The sequence below is a fragment of the Cornus florida genome, unplaced genomic scaffold (genome assembly GCF_030987335.1).
Source record: "Cornus florida cultivar Cherokee Brave unplaced genomic scaffold, ASM3098733v1 CherokeeBrave_3.0.0_Hap2_Chr10, whole genome shotgun sequence".
Taxonomy (NCBI): domain Eukaryota; kingdom Viridiplantae; phylum Streptophyta; class Magnoliopsida; order Cornales; family Cornaceae; genus Cornus; species Cornus florida.
This window is the reverse complement of record NW_026775580.1, coordinates 103,162,034-103,182,989: the sequence shown is the minus strand read 5'-3', so window position 1 is coordinate 103,182,989 and position 20,956 is coordinate 103,162,034. Positions and strand designations below refer to the sequence as shown.

The window sequence follows — 20,956 nt, the reverse complement described above, 5'->3', positions numbered from 1 at the left end:
TCGCGTTCAATATGGACCTAGAATAAATTATTGGTTTGAGGTCTTACAACTTACAAGTGTCCCATATCGGATCTGGATAAAAAAGTAAATGAATATATATAAAAGCACCTATATGTTAAAGTTGGTATCAAGCCAAATCCATTTGGATATATATGTGTGTTCATTGGTGAGATTAAAAAATATACTCTTTTTTTTTATAAAAAAAAAAGAAAAGAAAAGAAAAGAAAAAGTTCCTAATGAGACTGATTTCATGTAACAGAAAATCATGAAGTGGATTATTGAAACCTATACAACGTCCCTATATACAAGGTCAACAGGAGGAGGAAGGCTTTCCTGCCGGTAACCGTATATGATATGTGTCATCAACTAATTATATGTTCTTACATAAATAAAAGTATTTTATTTTAATGGATCTTGATAAACTTCTGTGTCTTCTCCTCATATTTTGGTGCAACTTGAGGATCATACCCAGCTGAAGCCGAGAAATTATTGCGTGAACCAATTCTACCATCTCAATTTGGTTGAGTTGGTGAACTACACCAATTAATTCTAGACACATGAAATAAAAAAATTATTTTTAAATTCAATTTACCACATCTGCAACGTCTCTTTCTTCACCCAACTCTTACTCTTTCTCTTGTTTCTCTCTCTAAAATGATGGCTTCTTCAGGCCATCTGTACCAGCCTCTTCGGATTTTGGCTTTCTAAAAACGCCACATCAGCTTTTTCAAGAGCCACATCAGCAATTCCAAAAGCCACGTCAGCAGCTTTCGCTCTCCAAAAACATGAACTCCATCAGGCTCTCCGAATTTTCGCTCTCCAAAAAAAATAATAATAATAAATTAAAATTATTTTTTTAAAAAAAACTTTTCCTAAACGGCTATATTCGTAATGGGTATATTTTTAACGGCTTTATTTTCTCAGCGGCAATCTTTTTTCAAATTATTAAAAAAAACTACTATTTATATTAGAACTTGAAACAATATATTATTCATTATGGATTAAAAAAAAAAATTAAACAAAACAATTAAAAATAACTTAAACAATGCAATATCCTAAATTGGAATAAGAAAATAAATAGACCAAGAATTACAAAATCCTATGGGAACTTTGGGGCGGACCATGAATTCAAAGATGCCAATATCTCATTTTGTCGTGCAATAATCCAAGCTTTTCCAGCTTCTGTTGGTGCTGAATTTGGATCTGTTAACATGAACTCCTTCTCTTCAAGTCTCTGTTTCTCTAGAAACTCCTTCTCTTTCTTCATTTTTCTTACCTCTCGTGTCATTTGGGCATTTTTCATTTTTTCCTGACGACTCTTAAAACAGGTAGTGATATTATTAAATTTCGAAACGAATGAAGTTCGCAATTCATTCGCTGAATTAATTTTTGTTCGACGCTGCTTCGCCGCTTTTCTTCCTGCTGGTCTTTGTAGTTGATATTCTTCCACACCGGATGAATCATTTTCCCCTATGGGTGGTGATTCTTCAGTTGAAGCTCCATCTGTCGTGGCTGCATGACTTGACAGAGTAGATGGTAATGAGTGCCCAATAGACTCATTAATGTCAAAGTCAAATCCACTCTCTTCTTCTGCTCTTTTTTCTTTTTTTATTTTCCTACTTGTTCAGCACAATGTGAATTCTATTTATTGTTATGCTTCAAGATTTCCCAACAACTTTCTAACTTAAATTCACCACCTGTTTGGCTATGAAACAAGTCTTTAGCTGCTATCATCTACACGAAAAAAATAACAAAAAATTAAAAGCCGGCTATTTAAAATATTTATGAGTTATATTTAAACAATAAATAACTCACCATATCATCACTGCTGAAGTCGCTGGGACGATTCATTTCTATGGTAGTTATGTAGCCGGAAAATTTGTTGATTTTTTGTTGAATCACAGACCAACGATTCATCAAACCTCCATCATTTCGCTCAGTTAGAACACCAATATGTTGTTTATATTGTTCCAGAATTCGCTCCCATAACTTCTTCTTACTTTGGTCTACCCCCGTAATCGCATCAGAGGTAATCGACATCGACGTCCAACATAAAGCCTCATCTTCAGCCTTGGTCCAATTATTATGTCGGATAGTCGGTTGTTTTGACGGGGGTTTTGAGTTACTTGATTGTGGAATACTAGTGCCACAATATTGATGAGAAGTTTGAGATGGTTGATAAGAAGGTTAGGATGGTTGATGAGAAGGAAATTGAGAATCTCTTCCATAAAAATTGATATTGTCTTCGGAAAATGGCAAAAACTTATCGTTTGATGGGTTGAATTGGCTGTTGTAATATGTAACAACCCTAAACTGATACCATTTAAAAAAAAAAATATTCTGCATGACCTTCCCTAAAAAGGGGCCTACAACCACCTGCTAAAAAACACAATGGCCCTTTTTGGCCTTTCAAGACATATCCGACCTGTCCCAACACATAATACAATTAATATATTCCAGCATCCCATTCATCAGTTCATTATACCTCAACATGGATTATCTCATGGTGGAACATTCACATACCATTTAATCCAAATTATCATAATTACAGTCCCAAAATATATGGTTAAGATCTAAAGTACATGTCTTACAACATTTAGACAACTTATAATAAAATCACAGCCCATGAATAGAACAATAATAGCAAGAGTCCACAAATCTCTATACTAAATATAACAAACTAAGGTTTTACAAAAATATGGGGCTTAGATACAAAAATAGCAAAATGATCTTTTAATCCAAATTAAGCCTATGGTGGTACGTCATCCGCCACTTCTTTCCCGTTTATTAAAAAATGTTAAATATAAGAGATGAGCATAAGCTCAGTAGGAACTGCCTAAGGCACACCTCTTGAGACCCCGTGAATCCACCCAATGAATAGGAATAAGGAAACTGGGATCATACAATGCCGGAAAAATATATATATATAAATAAATAACCACAATACCACATCATTAATCCGATACCACAAATGAATATGACATGCCATGCAATGTCACTCCCCATTTTCCAAAACCATTTCCATCATCATTTTCAAACCGTTAGTGAACCCGTCCCATGGCAACTCCATGGCGGCACGAGAGGAGGATTGGCCACTGTTCCTGACCCATGGCAACTCCATGGTATCATTTGGGGCATAGGTAACTCAACCACACTAGAGCGATTTCCCTAGTCCCCTCTAGGCCTTACTAACGCCGTGGTCCCTAGACAACTCCTAGGCGGCCAGGTTTTTCACAAAAATCATTTTCAAAATTCTTTCCCAAAATCCATTTCATTTCTTTCAAATCAATTTTTCCCATTCTATCCCGATGAATGCATATATATCTTATGCATTTCAATGACGACCAATAAAGAAATTTTTATTTCTTATAAGTCAAATATTTACAATATACATGCCTCATAGGAATATTCTAGAAATTTACATCATGCTTCAAAATCATTAAATTCAGTATTTTAAAGCACAATAGGCATGAAATTTAACATTAATTTTACATGGTTCTTTATCACATAACAACTAACATGTATATATACACATCTCATATACAACACATAACAATTATGAAAAAATAATACAAATTAGAACACAAATTAAACACAAATTATGAAAAAATAATTCACCAAAATCTAAGAGATTGTGAATTAAACACCGCTACCTCAAAGGAGGAGAAAACCCCCAATTTTCACCTCAAACCCTCAAAATGGGTCAAGATTTTCGGACTCCCTAGGTTGCACAAAACTGAAATTGCTAGTAAACACGCATAGAGCTCGTCGTGCTCTCCGTTTTGCAGCAAACGGCACTTAAAAATACTAAGTATTGAAGAAGGAATCAAGGATTGAAGCCTTGAAATGGAAAAAGGAAAAAAAAGAAAAACAGGAAGGAAGAGAGAAGCAAGCAGCGGGGAGAGAGAGTGAGATAGCAGAGAGCCAAAAGAAAAACGTGGTCTTATGACCACTTAATAAAATTGTGGGCCCCACAGCTCAAATAAAAAAAAAAATCTTCTTAACACACACACATATATATATTTGACACATTACATAATAAAATGGATGTCGAGGATCCATGGAATCAAAATGACTTTGAAAAAATAGCTAAGATTGAGAAAATAGAAGAAGAAATAAGTTGAATGGTAGATAATAGAGATATGATGAGTGATGGTAGGAGTTGGGGTATTTATAGAGATTTAAAAAATTTCAATTAATTTTTTTTTTTTTTAATAAAGTTAAAAAATTTTGAATTTTTAAAATTTTTTTTAAAATTATAGCCGTTAAGGCACTGTTTGGTAATGTAGAAACAGTGCCTTAACGGCCAAATACACTATTTGGCCTACACATTTAAAATTTAAAGCAAAAAAATTTAAATTTTTTTTTTTTAAAAAAAAAAAAAAACAAATTTTAAGGGAAAAAACAAAAAAACAAAAAAAAAAAAAGTTTTTAAATTTATTTTTGGCCCAATTTTTTTTTTTTTTTGGACAAACAATGCCTAAACAATATTTTTTTATTTAATGAATTTTATTTTTTATTTTTTCCAAAAAAAAGAGCTCTAAATAACCTACACTACAAGAAATTCGGGTTTTAGGGACAGCCCAAACTGTCCCTAAAAGCTCGAAATCCGTCCCTAAAGGTCAAATTGGTCCGTCACTAAAAGTAGCGTGACAAAAGAGCTTTAGGGACGGTCAAATTGGACCGTGACAAATACTTTTGACCTTTAGGCACAGTACTAACTGTCCCAAATAATACCGTCCCTAAAACTTATTAGGGACGGTATTGACTGTCCCTAATAACATATGAATTAAGGACAGTTTTGGAGACTGTCCCCAATACGTATAGTATTAGGGACGGATAGACCGTCCCTAATACATTATTTTTAATTATAATTATTGTATTAGGGACAGATAGACTGTCCCTAATGCATGATTTTTTTAATTATAATTATTATATTAGGGACGGGTAAACTGTCCCTAATACATAATTATTATTATTATTATTATTATTATTTTTTTTTTATGCTTGATTTGTAGGTTTAACCATTTTGAATACATGTAACACATAAATAAAATAGATCCACAATAACATTCAAAAAGATATTATTGGCCATAAAATAAAATAAATCTACAATACATAATACATATATTCAAGATCCATAAAATCTCCAGTTTTCTAAATAAAAACTAAAACTGCTCTGCAGTTTTCTAAACTAAAAATTACACCATCTGGAAGCACAAAATATTGTTCCATCCTCTTCAAGATCCATTATTCATTCTGTTGGTGGTTGTGGTGGTGCTTGCTGGTGCCACCTTGTTAGTGGCGGTTGCTGAAAATGAGAGTCTGCTGGAGGTGGTGGAGGCTATTGATGCCAGTTTGGTGTGGTTCGCTGCTGTTGGGAATCTGATGGAGACTATTGTTGGTGGAACCATGGTGGCGGCTGCTGCTGTTGCTGATCTAGGGATGTACATGTTGCATGGAATAGCATATATGCATCATTTTATCTTCTTTTACCTTCTACTCACCATGAAATTACCAAGCGCCTTGTGTGAATATGGTGTGTGTGAGTTTCTTGCAAAAATTAAAAACTAAATAAAAAACCATGAAACTCCTACATGCCCCTCTCTCTCTCTCTCTTACATTTCTCAATCTCCATTAAAATAGTTAAATCCAAAACTCTGTTTTAACATCTTTTATTTCCTTTAACATATTAAATGAGTAACTACTGTCCTTAAACATCTCAAGCCTACCACTACCTAACCTCAATACCACTGACCTCATACAATGGACTCCCATCACCTACAAAATCCTATTCCCTCAAACACACCCTGCAAACCATCACTCCGCCACAAACTGCTACCTACTGGCACAAACTAATGTGATTCCAGAATTTGATCCCTAAGCATGTGGATATATAGCATAATTTTTCAGTCACCTAACAATAGTTTTATTTTTTTTTACTTGTTCATATCAAACAACAAAAGTTTGATACATTTGATCTGTTAAATGAGTTTCTTTCAAGTTATATAAAAAAGATATTGCTTCAAATGCTGGGATTAAAGAATGTCAACGCCATGTTATTTGTTTTAAGACCAAAGTTGATGTGGAAATGGCTTTGTAAGAAAGTAGGAAACAATAAGGAAATGTTGGAAACTAATTATAGAGTTCTTATAAATTTGATCTGCTTAATTGCTCCAGTTTTTTATTTCTAGGATAACTAAAAAAACATTAAACAGCTCAAATTCTTTGGTTTGAAAGTTTTCTAAAGGAAATTTTTGAAAATTAAGTTATAAAAAAGGAAATTTCAGATATAATAGTATATTATAATTCTATGAGAATTATGTTTTAAGACTAAACCAAACATGTTTTTATAGAGCTTGTTTCATTCACTTATCTGTTCATCATATCAAATAACTGGAAAACAGAAAAAGAGTACACAATTACAAATATTCGTTTCGTTGACTTCTAAAAATATAGTGTTCAAAAAACTGAATTAATTAAAAAAAAAAATAGTCAATTTCCAGAAAATGGTCTAATTCGGTTTTCAGAATTCTTGAGAAGTGTCTTCTAAAAAACAGGACAGAACAAATCAATATCTTCAATTGTCACTATTATTATGCATATCAGAGGTACAAAATAATCTCTCTCATTCATTCATGACCAACTATATATATATCACGGCTATGTGCATGCAAGGAACTGTGGGATGCATTCACAAGGTACCCAAAGAAGCAACAACCCCTAGAGTTAATAAAAGAACAAGTCGAATAATATATAATTCAAAATTAAAAGTAGAAAAAAGCTATAAAAAAAAAAGACAAAGTAGTTCAGAATTATCAGTATATATATATAGACACACACACATATAAATATGAATATGACACATCAAATTTGATGCAAAAAGATGGTAATGAGTACCTGATATTTGGACAAACCAGTCTGCCAAGACAATGATTAGCGCCGAATATTATATATTCAAGCGCCCTAAATTGCATTAGTAAAGTCCGTTGTATGTTAATTTATGTAGATTATCTTCATTTCTATGTTTTTATGCATTTTCAGGTTCATTGGCCAAAATGGAACAAGAATAAGGCCTTGTGGAATCTTGAGCAACAAAAGGTGCCAATGCTGAATTCTGGCAGCAGAGGAACCTGGGCTTTGCTCGCCATTTTGACCTTCCAAACTCGAGAACTGGACTTCCCTCATAACATGAAAGATTTAGAGCTCTGAATCAGCTTTCCAAATCTTCAAACGGTTTGTCATTCGGAGCTCGGAGCAGAGAGTTATGGCCTTGTTACCAGAGGTGCGCAGAACTGCCTGGCAGCAATGAAATTCTGCCTTGATCTTCATTTTCGACCAACCAGACTTGAGATTTGGGTCTTCATCAAAACATTAAGTTTTTAAAGCTCTGAATCAGATCTCCAAATCTTTAAACGGTTCGTCATTCGGAGTTCGGAGCACAAAGTTATGGCTGTTTAACCAAAGTAGGTCTGGGCGGAGCAAGTGAAGCATGGGCATTTTTACACTAAATTCGAGCGCTCGAGGCCTTGCTTAGAGTGCTCGAATTTGGGGCAGAATTGCCTTCGGGAATTCTCATTTTGGCAGCCACTTGTGCATTGGTTTCCTCATTTTCTACTTACTTCTTTATGAGGTGGTTGGGGATGTTTTTTGGAGGAGAGAGAGAGCTTTGTTGAAGGAGATAAGGCAAGGAAGGCCACACATATCATTATCATATATTCTAGCAAGATAGAGGAGAGAGAAGAGAGCAAGGAGGAGGGTGTTCTTGAGTGCTACAGTAGGAGCACGAAAATGGAGTCTTGGATGGAGCTTCTTCCTTCTTCTAGCTTAGCAATGGGTAACTAACTCTTTCTCTAGGGAGGTGATGAAGTCCTTCCCTTGTAAGCATGTCCTAGGATAGTCTATTTTGGGGATTTGCCATGTATATTTTATGGTCTTTTCATAACCAAGAGCACCTCATTTGTTGTAATGAATGTTGATACATGTATGGATGATTTCTTTAAGTTGATTATCTTGTCTTAGATGATATCTTAGAGTAATCATATTGCTTGAGTTTTTCATGGTGAGAGTGGAAGCAAGGTTATGAAATGGTTTCATGGCATGTTGATAGGTGACTTTGATAGACCATTGCTTAGGAAATCCTTTGATGGTGTATGCTTAATCTCTAACTCCATGTGCTTTATCATTTTGTCAAGAACTTGATAGTCTCTCATTTAAGTAAATGTGTATAAGCTACACCTTAGTTAGGTAGTCTAAGCATGTTTATCTTTTGATGGATTATACTTGTTTGAGACCTAATGTACCTCTTGATTACTTATATGGCAACCATGTGTTGTTATGTAAGTCTTGACCATCATATGTTGTTTTTCCCCTAATTTAGGTCTAATCTAGCATATGTATAGGGATGGAGGCGGATTCACTTCCCTAGTCTCCTCTTCTTAATCTTTTCATCCTAAATTCCTTGCAAATTAGTGTTTTATGCACTTTGAATTCCTAATTTAAGTGACAACAAACAAAACCTCTATGAACACCCCTTCATCATCCTAAGAATGACTCTAAACACTTAGGTTGCCTTAGACTGGCGTAGTCCCAGTGGTTCGACTTACCCGACCAATAGCCCTATTTTACAATGATTCGTGCTATTGCGAAGGTTGATGTTAATTGACCAACCGATCAATTTTTGGCGCCGTTGCCGGGGACTGCAAACGGTTTAGCAACCAAAGTTTAGGGTTAAATTTAGTTTGATTGTGAATACTGTGTTTTGTGAATATTTCTTGTGTGGTTTAACCATTTTTGTGTTGTAAGTGAGATTCTAGGAACTCGAAGCTCGCCGTGGGAATGCTAGCAAATTGTAAGTGTAGAGGACCCCAGGTAAGTCTCGTGACTTCTAGTTTCAAATTGTGAATATCGTGCATGTGTTAAGCTTAGAAGTAGATAAATTGCAAGCCCTTGTCGAGGCTTTTTCAATTGTGTATTTTCAATTCCAAGCATCGGTCCTTGTCGTGGCCATTTATTTTCTGTCTTGATAATTGAGGAGAAAGGGAACATCGTATGTGGAGTTGATGATAAAGATTTGTTGCGATGATGTTGTTGTGAATTGTTGATGTTTGGCCGTAGGTCACTCTCTCTTCCTACACTTGACTCGCCTATTGATATAAATTCACTTGAAAGAACTCTTAGACGGAACCTTAGGGAACCCACTCTTACAAGGGACCTTGAAACTGAATTCAATATAATGGGGGATAACATAGGAAATCCGGGGAATGAAAGGGCTGAAATTCCTAATGTAGAACCAATGACTCTTAGAGATCATTTCATTCCTACCACCTATGCTTCTCCTTCTTGCATAGTAATGCCAAACATAGATGCAGCTCAATATGAGATCAAATCAAGCACCATCCAAATGCTTCCATCATTTCATGGCTTTGATAATGAAGATCCATATAAGCATCTTGATGAGTTCCTTGAAATCTGTTCGACTATCCGGTTGAGAGGTTTTTCGGACAATGCACTTCATCTCCATCTTTTCCCATTCTCCCTAAAGGATAGGGCAAAATATTGGTTGAACTCCCTTGCTCCCAATTCCATTACTTCTTGGGCTCAATTGCAACAAGAATTCCTTAAGAAGTATTATCCGGTGAGTAAAACCAACCAAATGAGGCGTTCCATTCTAAGCTTTTCTCAAATTGATGGAGAACAACTCCATGAGACTTGGGAAAGGCTACAAGATCTTCTTCGGAAATGTCCTCATCATTTGATCCCAAAATGGCAATTAGTGCAAGCTTTCTATGCCGGTTTGACCGACACCCATAGATTTATGGTTGACTCTTCTTGTGGTGGGATGTTCATGTCCAAGAATGCGGATGAGGCTTGGACCTTACTTGAGAATTTGAGTGAAAATTCACTTCAACACAATTCTCGTAGGGCTCCGACCTCAACCACTCCAAAGAACACCAATCCTTGTCAACAAAAATCAATAAGGGAGGAATCATCTCAAGTGGATGCCATAGCTCATAAATTCTACCAATTGATGGCACCACATCTTCCTCCTTCAGTGTCTCAAAATTCGGCAAGTTCGGTTTGTGCCTCATGTAATAGTCCATTTCATCTCTCGGAAGATTGCCCCACACCGGAGCAATTTCCCAATCCCAACCAAGAGCAAGCTAATGCCATGTTCTCACGGCCCGGGAACAATCCATATTCCAACACCTACAATCCGGGTTGGCGAGACCATCCGAATTTTTCGTGGAGGCAACAAGCCCCACAAAATTCCCAACTTCAAAATCAAGGGCCTCAAAATCAGCCCTCTTCTCAATATCAAGGTAGGCCTTTCCAAGCCTCTTCAAGCTACCAACCTCCATACAATCCAAATGTCTCCACTCAACCTCCTGTGAATCCAATTGATGAGATAGTGGCTGCAAACAAGCAAATGATGGAATCATTAAATGTGCAAATGATGGAATCATTAAACAAGCAAATCATAGATTCCAACAAGCATCTCTTGACATCCTTGCAACCTACTCTCCAAATGGTTCACTCCCATACTCAATCCATAGCTAGGCTCGAAAATCAAATGGGACAAATAGCTAACCAAGTGAACCAACTTCTTCAAAAAGACAAGGGTAAGCTTCCCGCTCAACCATTTGAAAATCCTAGAGGAATGCATGTGATTGATGAAACCCCTCCTCCGAGTGGGCCGACTCATGAACAAGTTCAAGCTATCACCACCCTTCGGAGTGGTAGAGTGGTCGACAACAAGGTTGATGGAGACACAAGTGAGAAAAACCCTCCATTGAAAAATCCAAATTCAAGCTCTTCAAGTCCAAATCCAAGTTCTTCTTGTCCAAATACCATTCACGGAAGTCCCACGCATGTCACCCCAAATGTGGAAACTACTTATGAGCCAAAAGTTCCGTTCCCTCAACGTCTTCAAGAGTCGACACATTTTGGGAATAAGAATTGCAAAATTCAAGACATGTGGGAGGTCTTTAGGCAAGTAAAGATCAATCTTCCTCTCTTGGATGCTATCAAGCAAATTCCTCCCTATGCAAAATTCCTTAAGGATTTGTGCACTCAAAAGCGCACTTCCAGAAGTCATTTACCAAAGAAAGTGAGGTTAACCGAAAATGTTAGTGCGATCATTCAGCACAGCACTCCTCCGAAGTATAAGGATCCGGGTGCCCCCACAATCTCTTGTGTCATTGGTGACAACAAAATCGAGAGGGCCCTCCTTGACTTAGGAGCTAGTGTGAATTTGATTCCATATTCGGTTTACCTACAACTTGGTTTGGGAGATCTAAAGCCAACTCCGATAGTGTTACAATTTGCTGATCGATCTATTAAGCAACCACGGGGAATTATTGAAGATGTGATCATAAAAGTGGACAAATTCTACTTCCCGGTAGACTTCGTGGTTCTTGATACGGAACCAGTCCATGATCCAAGAAAACACATTCCCATAATTCTCGGACGTCCTTTTCTAGCTATAGCTAATGCTTCCATTAACTGTAGATCCGGATTGATGGATATCTCTTTTGGGAATATGAATGTTAAGCTCAATATCTTCAATGCTGTGCAACTTCCTTCAGATGACAATGAGTGTTTTGAAATCACTATTGCTGATGAACACATTCAAAATCCAATCCCACCTCCTGCAACGGAGGATCCCCTACATGCTTGCTTGGTCCCTTTTGATTTTGAGGATTTTGGTGTGGACAAATCCATTCGGGAAGTCAACTCCTTGCTTGATATTCCATCACCATTTTCCTCTCCTTTATGGGAAGCACCAAATCCATCTCTATCGTGGGATTGTCCATCTCCTTCCATTTCTTCACCGGAGTTACCTCAACATTTTGAGGGTGAACCACCGGACAAAGGTAAGGAAAATGTTGACAAGTTGCTGAAAATTCTTCCAATCATTCCAGCCCAATCTAGAATCATTGTCCATGATACTCAACCTGTGAACAAACCATTTGAGTACAATGAGGTATATGACTTGGAGATTGCAAATATGAAAGGTCATGATCCTACCATTGTTAGTCAAAACAATGACATTCAACAAGCCTCCATAATCTCGAACAAGCAACACCTTTGCTTAAATCTGAAAATAAAAGAAGTGAGATTAAAAGCGATGCCCAAATCCTCTAAGGCCAACCTTGTTTCTCTTCGGAAGGATTAATATCCCTCACCATTCATTGATCCAAGTCTAAGACCATATGAAGGAGGCAAGTTGCATACGGAGCATTAAGGATCCATCTCTCCAATGGATCCTGATCCTGGTTCGTCTAGCTATCGACATTAAATTTAGCAAAGCAAGGGAAGAAATTCTTTCGATGTTCCAAGCTTCCCTACCTTCTCAAATTGCTCGTGCCTTGAAATTTTCTGGGAAATGGTTTAGAAAAGCCAAAAATTTGATTTTTCTGAAATGATTTTCAGTTGCGTTCCGCAATTTTAGACTGGCCTCTTAGACCTTCTCAGCTCTAATTTTCATTCCCGAAAATTTCCATCGCTTTCGAGCAAGTTCATAGGATCTTTGGCATGCAACTCATGTGCACAACCTCTCATTTTCAACGCATTATTGGATCATGGTTCCCCAAAATTTTCCATGCATTGGAGATGAAATGCAAAGTTTGAAAATTTTTCATCTAGGCATTAGAAATGTTGAGCAATTCGACAATTTTTCCAAAAATTTTCCATCCATGCAGTGGAATGGACTGAATTTGCAAATTTTAAAATTTTTTCCATGCTTTAGAGATAAAGTGCTAAGTTTCAAAAATTTTCCATCCATGCATTGGATTGGAATTCTCTTGCAAGGCTTCAAAAATTTTCCCTACATTAAAATTCATTGCATGCATTCTTTCATTGCATGCATTCATTGCATGCATTCTTTCATCTCCAAGCCACTGACTTTCCATGCATGGACTCCATTTTGAACAGCTTCCATTTCCATGTTGCTCACATTACACATTCCATTGGAATGAATTCATTTTCAAGCCTACTGATCCAATTTCGAGCAATCTACCGTCCCTGTCGAGTGCTCGCTAATGCCTCCAATCTTGCATGCACCACTGTCCTAATTTCGAGCATTCAAAATCCAAGTTCGAGTGTTCGCTGATGCCCTCCAATTTCAGCCCTTTATTTGCAGCCACTGCCTTATTTTCGAGCCCTCTCAAGTTCCTTTGGAGTGCTCGCAGCCACATCCCAGCAAACCCGAACTCTCTGGCTTCATTTCGAGCAATCTAAACTCCAATTTGGAGTGCTCGACCTTGCTTGAATTTTAAACCCCAAAGCTGCTGAGGCTACTGGTCCCAATTCGAGCACTCTACTTCCATGCTTAGAATGCTCGACCACTTCTCTCAACCAAGAAACCCCCTTCCCACAACCAATTTCGAAATCCCACCAGCAAACCCACTCTCAATACAACCCACAACCTTGCAACCCATAAGCCCATAAACCCATGCACATCCATACAACCACAACCTCATGCATCTCTCACATCTCGGCATCCATCCTAAACCAACCAACACCATCACCACCCAACCATGCCAACCCCTCGGCATCTCTCTCCACACATCAACCAACAACACAAACCGAGCCTCACAACAACCAATCTTCCCTCTCCTCCACAAACCCACCATCACCTTCATTCACCCCATGCCCACCATGCTTTCACCACCCAAACCATGCACACCACTACACAACACTCCACCCTCATCACAACCACCCCCTCAACACCATGCACACACCAACCAAACCGACCACCACCCCAAACTTCACCCCTCTCTCATTCACCAACCAACCCTCACACAAGCCTTCTTTCTCTCGGCATCTACACACACCAACACCATGCAACCCCCATGCATGCCCCTCTCGGCGTCCTTTTTTTTTCCCAACCATCCAACCAACCTCACCAAACTTCCTCACCTCACCCCACCATACATGCCACCATCTCTCTATCGGCACCTTCACTCCCTAACCACCCACCACCCTTCGCACTCAATCAACCCCATCCTCAATTCCTCCACAACACCCTCATGCATGCCATTCAAAAAAAAATGGCACACTTTTGGCATTCTTTTGCTATCCATTTTACACTTGTGGCTAATGTCTGCATTTGTGTTTTGTTTGGATTTTTATCTTGCACTAGAATTCAGGTTAGTGTTTTTAATTCTGTTTTGATTTTCCTTAAGAGCCTATGCTTTTACATTTGTATATTAGTTGTGTTTTGCTAGGTCTTCATGTCCAAGTTTGGGGGAAGCACTTGCACATTCACATAGATGGAAACCTTTGCCTTCCTCACTCCGCTTGGTATTATTGTTCTTTAACCCTCTCTGTTCTTATTTTCATTTACTTGTCTTCTCACATTGAGGACAATGTGACATTCAAGTTTGGGGGTGCATTTATGCATTTTTGGTTTTGCATTTTTGCTAAGCAATGATATTGTAATTTGAAACCTGTTGGAGATGAAGCATATGTTTAATACCTTGTGTATAGAAGCAATTGTGACATTTTTGAAAATAAAGAAAAATTTGAGTTGAAATGATCATGTAGATTCAAATTAGTCTGTATAAATGTCTCAATTAGATTCTCGCCGGATTTGACACTCTTTTAAGCTTCACAATGCACAGATGCACATTGGAAACTTAACTGTGAGGCATGCAACTTGATTGACCTTGATCTTGGCCTAGTTAATCTGATTTGATGAACCTAATGGATGAATACTTTTGGCATGAATCTAACAAAAAAAAAAAACTGAGAAGGAAAGAAAATAATGACCAATTGACGTTCGTAGCCTTTCCAACTCGAGCTATTAAGCCCTAGGAGTGTCTCTACACTTAGCACCCTAAAGCCGTCTGGTTTGGGAGTTGTTGGCCTAACGCTTGCTACAAGGGTTGGTTAGAAAGCTTAAGGGACTTAAACATTGCACGGTCATTCAAAAAATAAACTGGTAATAAACATGGTTTGCTAGAGTTCGTAGCCTTTCCAACTTGAGCTATTAAGCCCTTTGGAGTGTCTCTACACTTAACACCCTAAAGCCATCTGGTTTGGGAGTTGTTGGCCTAACGCTTGCTACATAAGTTGGTTAGAAAGCTTAAGGGACTTCAGCATTGCACAACCATTCTATGTTTCGCTTATGAGTTACAATAAATTGTCAACAAGCAACAAAAGTTGTCTTGTAAATAAAATCATGCCTTAGGGACCTCATTTAAAGGGGAATTTAATGATTTGAAAACTTGTGCTTTGGAATTGGAAAAGAAAGTAAAAGCCGCATGTTGAGAATCCAATTCACTTTCACTGAAGCTAGAGTTGATTTCCATTCAAGAGATGATAATTGAGTTATTTATATAGACTTTGATGTTGATGCATGTATGTGGAAATGTATTTAGCCAATTTTTGTATCAATGCTTCATATATGCAAGGTAGTCTTCCCAATGACCCCATCTCCAGCTCTTTTTCTATTTCAAGTTATTTTTGAGCAATGTATATATCTTATTTTACCATGGATGATATTTTTGCAGTAGCAAGCCCATGGTTGTCTTTTCATTAAATTTTTCATTGTAGTTTTGCTAAGGAACTAGCAAAATGTAAGTTTGGGGGTGTGATTAGCGCCGAATATTATATATTCAAGCGCCCTAAATTGCATTAGTAAAGTCCGTTGTATGTTAATTTATGTAGATTATCTTCATTTCTATGTTTTTATGCATTTTCAGGTTCATTGGCCAAAATGGAACAAGAATAAGGCCTTATGGAATCTTGAGCAACAAAAGGTGCCAATGCTGAATTCTGGCAGCAGAGGAACCTGGGCTTTGCTCGCCATTTTGACCTTCCAAACTCGAGAACTGGACTTCACTCATAACATGAAAGATTTAGAGCTCTGAATCAGCTTTCCAAATCTTCAAACGGTTTGTCATTCGGAGCTCGGAGCAGAGAGTTATGGCCTTATTACCAGAGGTGCGCAGAACTGCCTGGCAGCAATGAAATTCTGCCTTGATCTTCATTTTCGACCAATCATCCTTGAGAATTGGATCTCCACCAAAACATGAAGTTTTTAGAGCTCTGAATTAGCTTTCCAAATATTCAAACGGTTCATCATTTGGAGTTTAGAGCACAAAGTTATGGCCATTTTACCAAAGTAGGTCCGGGATGAGCAAACCAAGCATAGGGCATTCTGGCCAATTTTCGAGTGCTCGAGGCCTAATTTCGAGTGCTCGAAATTAGGGCAGATTGCTTCACGAGATCAGCAGTGGAGTTAGAACTTTGCTCGCCATTTTGACCCAGAAAGCTCGAGAACTGGACTTCCATCATAACATGAAAGATTTAGAGCTCTGAATTAGCTTTCTAAATCTTCAAACGGTTCATCATTCGGAGCTCGGAGCAGAAAGTTATCGCCTTGTTACCAGAGGTGCGCAGAACTGCCTGGCAGCACTGAAGTACTGCCTTTCTCCCCATTTTCGACCAACCAGACTTGAGATTTGGGTCTTCATCAAAACATGAAGTTTTTAAAGCTCTGAATCAGCTCTCCAAATCTTTAAACGGTTTGTCATTCGGAGTTCGGAGCACAAAGTTATGGCTGTTTAACCAAAGTAGGTCTGGGCGGAGCAAGTGAAGCATGGGCATTTTTACACTAAATTCGAGCGCTCGAGGCCTTGCTTAGAGTGCTCGAATTTGGGGCAGAATTGCCTTCGGGAATTCTCATTTTGGCAGCCACTTGTGCATTGGTTTCCTCATTTTCTACTTACTTCTTTATGAGGTGGTTGGGGATGTTTTTTGGAGGAGAGAGAGAGCTTTGTTGAAGGAGATAAGGCAAGGAAGGCCACACATATCATTATCATATATTCTAGCAAGATAGAGGAGAGAGAAGAGAGCAAGGAGGAGGGTGTTCTTGAGTGCTACAGTAGGAGCACGAAAATGGAGTCTTGGATGGAGCTTCTTCCTTCTTCTAGCTTAGCAATGGGTAACTAACTCTTTCTCTAGGGAGGTGATGAAGTCCCTCCCTTGTAAGCATGTCCTAGGATAGTCTATTTTGGGGATTTGCCATGTATATTTTATGGTCTTTTCATAACCAAGAGCACCTCATTTGTTGTAATGAATGTTGATACATGTATGGATGATTTCTTTAAGTTGATTATCTTGTCTTAGATGATGTCTTAGAGTAATCATATTGCTTGAGTTTTTCATGGTGAGAGTGGAAGCAAGGTTATGAAATGGTTTCATGGCATGTTGATAGGTGACTTTGATAGACCATTGCTTAGGAAATCCTTTGATGGTGTATGCTTAATCTCTAACTCCATGTGCTTTATCATTTTGTCAAGAACTTGATAGTCTCTCATTTAAGTAAATGTGTATAAGCTACACCTTAGTTAGGTAGTCTAAGCATGTTTATCTTTTGATGGATTATACTTGTTTGAGACCTAATGTACCTCTTGATTACTTATATGGCAACCATGTGTTGTTATGTAAGTCTTGACCATCATATGTTGTTTTTCCCCCAATTTAGGTCTAATCTAGCATATGTATAGGGATGGAGGCGGATTCACTTCCCTAGTCTCCTCTTCTTAATCTTTTCATCCTAAATTCCTTGCAAATTAGTGTTTTATGCACTTTGAATTCCTAATTTAAGTGACAACAAACAAAACCTCTATGAACACCCCTTCATCATCCTAAGAATGACTCTAAACACTTAGGTTGCCTTAGACTGGCGTAGTCCCAGTGGTTCGACTTACCCGACCAATAGCCCTATTTTACAATGATTCGTGCTATTGCGAAGGTTGATGTTAATTGACCAAATCTCAAGTCTGGTTGGTCGAAAATGGGGAGAAAGGCAGTACTTCAGTGCTGCCAGGCAGTTCTGCGCACCTCTGGTAACAAGGCCATAACTCTCTGCTCCGAGCTCCGAATGATGAACTGCTTGAAGATTTGGAAAGCTGATTCAGAGCTCTAAATCTTTCATGTTATGAGAGAAGTCCAGTTCTCGAGTTTGGAAGGTCAAAATGGCGAGCAAAGCCCAGGTTCCTCTGCTGCCAGAATTCAGCATTGGCACCTTTTGTTGCTCAAGATTCCACAAGGCCTTATTCTTGTTCCATTTTGGCCAATGAACCTGAAAATGCATAAAAACATAGAAATGAAGATAATCTACATAAATTAACATACAACGGACTTTACTAATGCAATTTAGGGCGCTTGAATATATAATATTCGGCGCTAATCAGACAACAAATGCTTGTCAACTTCACTTTGATAACTGAGTCACCAAAAACACAGTATGACATAAGATCCTTTTCATTCAAAATTTATCAAGACAAATAGCATTAAACATTTCTTTTAGGACTCCTTACTATGTATTAATATTATTCTTTAATTGAATTGATCACTACTATATACACACATATAAAGTATTAATAGTACGCTCTCATCATGAGTTTGTATACTCCACTCTGGATTCAATGATTGAGAGTATGAACTCATGTAAGAGTTCCTGCGATTGTGGGTCGTTACAAGAGGGGTAGATTAAGGACCCAACAGTTGGGAAGCTAATTGTAAGCATTCTAAACATTGTTCACATCATATACATAAATATAAATACACAAAACACAGACTTGTTTTGCAAACCTTATACATGTATATAGATTGTTAAGACTTTAAATAAGGTTTTATATTTGATTCTTTTTTGCATCAAATTAAATATAATAAATAGAGTAAAATTCATTAATCATGTACACCAATTTATATAGCATCAAACACTTATATATAGCAAGGCCACAGACCCGTACAAACCCAACAAGGGAGAACAATATATACAAACAAGAAGTAGGGAATGCTCCTGTAACCGACCCATGCACAATTCATTGAAGAATCACACCATTATAAAGATATCTAGGAATTATCTCAAAATCATCATTAATATATACAACCACTAATTTTTACCTCCAAAAACCTAATATAATAGCCTACTTGATGTTTACTTGGACTGGACAAAGCCTAACTGATATATGCAACACTAAGTGTTAAATGAGTACCAAAAGAGAACGGAAAAAAGGAAGAAAGGCCATCAAAATTAATGTATGAAAAAGCTGAAATCCCGAACTTGACAAATTCAAAAGCAATGAAGAGAATGAGTTCACTATAAACCAATTTTGTCACAACCATAAACTACTGAACATGCATGAAAGAATCCAAATTGGAAATATAGAATCAATGACTATTATTTTTATTTTTGTTTATTCTTGGCAACTGACTGATCTCCATCAAATCTCCATCAAATAATCAGTAGGTAGACTGAAACCATATGCAAAAAAATCAGATCAAATTGCCAATCAACTCATTCAAGCACGGAATGAAAACTTCAACAAAATCGAAATCTATAAGAAAAAAATATTTATACAACATATCATTAAACTCATATAATCATAACATTTATATATGTATTTTCTTCTACAGGACTGAAGATGAGAGATTTTTCAAAAGCAAATCAAAAGCCTAAATTGCAAAACTCAATTATTTACAAAGTATCAGAATTGAGAAGAACAATCAATAAATTGTGAAGTGATTAAGAGATATAATTCAAGATTTGAAACTTACAGAGATTGCTTCAATCTATTGTTGATGGAGAAAATAACAGCATCTGTGATGGCTGTGATCCTTCTTCGCTTCTTTGTATCTTAGGGAGTCTGAACAAGGGTAATCTAGTTTGAGCCCCAATCCCATCCTTTCGCCTCAGGAGATAGCATTTAAACACGGATCAGCAAGGTAAGCTAAGTGGATGATGTTGATGGTTCAAGGAGGTGTTGATGGGTTTGGCTGACTACCTGGGCCTGTTGTAGAAAGTGCTTTCTACAAGGGTTATGCATGACCCTTTTAGAAAAAGTGTTGTTAAAAGCCCATTTTGTTGCAGTGTAGTCCCATTGTGAAAAACTGCAGGTCCTCGTCAAATCAGATCAAACAACAAATCCTTTTCCATTTCCTATTGATAAACAAAAGATCCGTTTTAGAATTAAAAATTTACATGTAGGATGATTAGCCAGGTCTGTTTACATGATTTAATTAGATTTTGGTAATTGTAAATATACATTTTTATTGCCCTAATTTTCTTTAGATAGGACGGAAGAGAGGGAGAAGGAAAAAACCATGAAGAGTGGAGGTTCTATATCTGATCTGAAGGAAAATCAAATTATCTGATCATAATTTGCCCTAATATTAAGCATATTAATACATCACAATTAGGGAGAACCAAATGGTATACCTATCCGTGATAGGTACATAAATACTCCTTTTGCTGTCATTACGAGTATCGGCACTCGAGAAAACAGCCATAGAAGGACACAAGTCGCGCACAATCCTGATTCATGGTTTGCCACACCATGCCCAACCTGATTTAAAAACAAAACATGAACATGAGAAAGACGTACAATAATGGTAAATGATGGATTTCAACAACTAGAATTCCAATAATATATACCTCATGTCCTAGAACGGTTGCTATTTCTGCATCTGAATTGTGAATGTCAAGCAACCCTTTAGAAATAACAATCTTCCCGTTGGAGAGGTACGCAGCATTTTTATCAGAAGATTCCACCGCCACCACCTGCCAATTCAATCCTTCCAAATGCATAGTCCCAAATTTTATGATCGATTTCTTAGGCCTCGTTTGGCTCTCCTCCTGGTGTACCCTTGATACAAGTAAAGTGTCTTTCGATCCATACCCTGAAACACAGCAGTCACGTTTAAGCTCTAAACCAGTGTGCATTCCTTGAACTATGTTTCTCAATATGGATTGCGCACGAACACTGTGTGGGTGTGTTGCACCAAGTATTCTCCCTTTGTTTTCCTTCTCCATATTCTCCAAGCAATGCTGTGCCAACCATCTTTCCAATTCGTTGGAGATTGTGAACATACGGATTCGCTTTGAGTATGGAACTCTCTGTATACGAATACGACCAAGGCTCTTGCTCATGCACAT

At 37.5% G+C, this 20,956-nt stretch overlaps 2 protein-coding genes across 2 annotated transcripts; both read right to left on the bottom strand.

Annotated features, from left to right (window-relative positions):
- Positions 1–1,099: 1,099 nt before the first annotated feature.
- On the bottom strand, positions 1,100–2,040 carry LOC132278289 (uncharacterized). Its single transcript, XM_059780090.1, has 3 exons — positions 1,816–2,040; positions 1,677–1,734; positions 1,100–1,512 (listed from the first exon to the last, which is right to left on the bottom strand). The coding sequence occupies exons 1-3, from the start codon at positions 2,038–2,040 to the stop codon at positions 1,100–1,102; spliced, it is 696 nt and encodes a 231-aa protein (XP_059636073.1).
- Positions 2,041–19,296: 17,256 nt separating this feature from the next.
- On the bottom strand, positions 19,297–20,956 carry LOC132278288 (mitochondrial metalloendopeptidase OMA1-like). The gene is made up of 3 exons (XM_059780089.1): positions 20,456–20,956; positions 20,240–20,366; positions 19,297–19,358 (listed from the first exon to the last, which is right to left on the bottom strand). The coding sequence occupies exons 1-3, from the start codon at positions 20,954–20,956 to the stop codon at positions 19,297–19,299; spliced, it is 690 nt and encodes a 229-aa protein (XP_059636072.1).

What these genes read in the sequence shown, in the direction of transcription:
- LOC132278288 (XM_059780089.1), bottom strand. Translation starts at nt 20,956, where the DNA reads ATGTGCATGAGCAAGAGCCTTGGTCGTATTCGTATACAGAGAGTTCCA. An exon ending in CAACCGTTCTAGGACATGAG is followed by an intron (nt 20,367 to 20,455) that starts GTATATATTATT and finishes TTTTTAAATCAG; the next exon opens with GTTGGGCATGGTGTGGCAAA. An exon ending in TATGTACCTATCACGGATAG is followed by an intron (nt 19,359 to 20,239) that starts GTATACCATTTG and finishes TTTTTCTTATAG; the next exon opens with ATTTCGATTTTGTTGAAGTT.
- LOC132278289 (XM_059780090.1), bottom strand. Translation starts at nt 2,040, where the DNA reads ATGTCGATTACCTCTGATGCGATTACGGGGGTAGACCAAAGTAAGAAG. An exon ending in ACTTCAGCAGTGATGATATG is followed by an intron (nt 1,735 to 1,815) that starts GTGAGTTATTTA and finishes TTTTTCGTGTAG; the next exon opens with ATGATAGCAGCTAAAGACTT. An exon ending in TGGTGAATTTAAGTTAGAAA is followed by an intron (nt 1,513 to 1,676) that starts GTTGTTGGGAAA and finishes CAAGTCATGCAG; the next exon opens with CCACGACAGATGGAGCTTCA.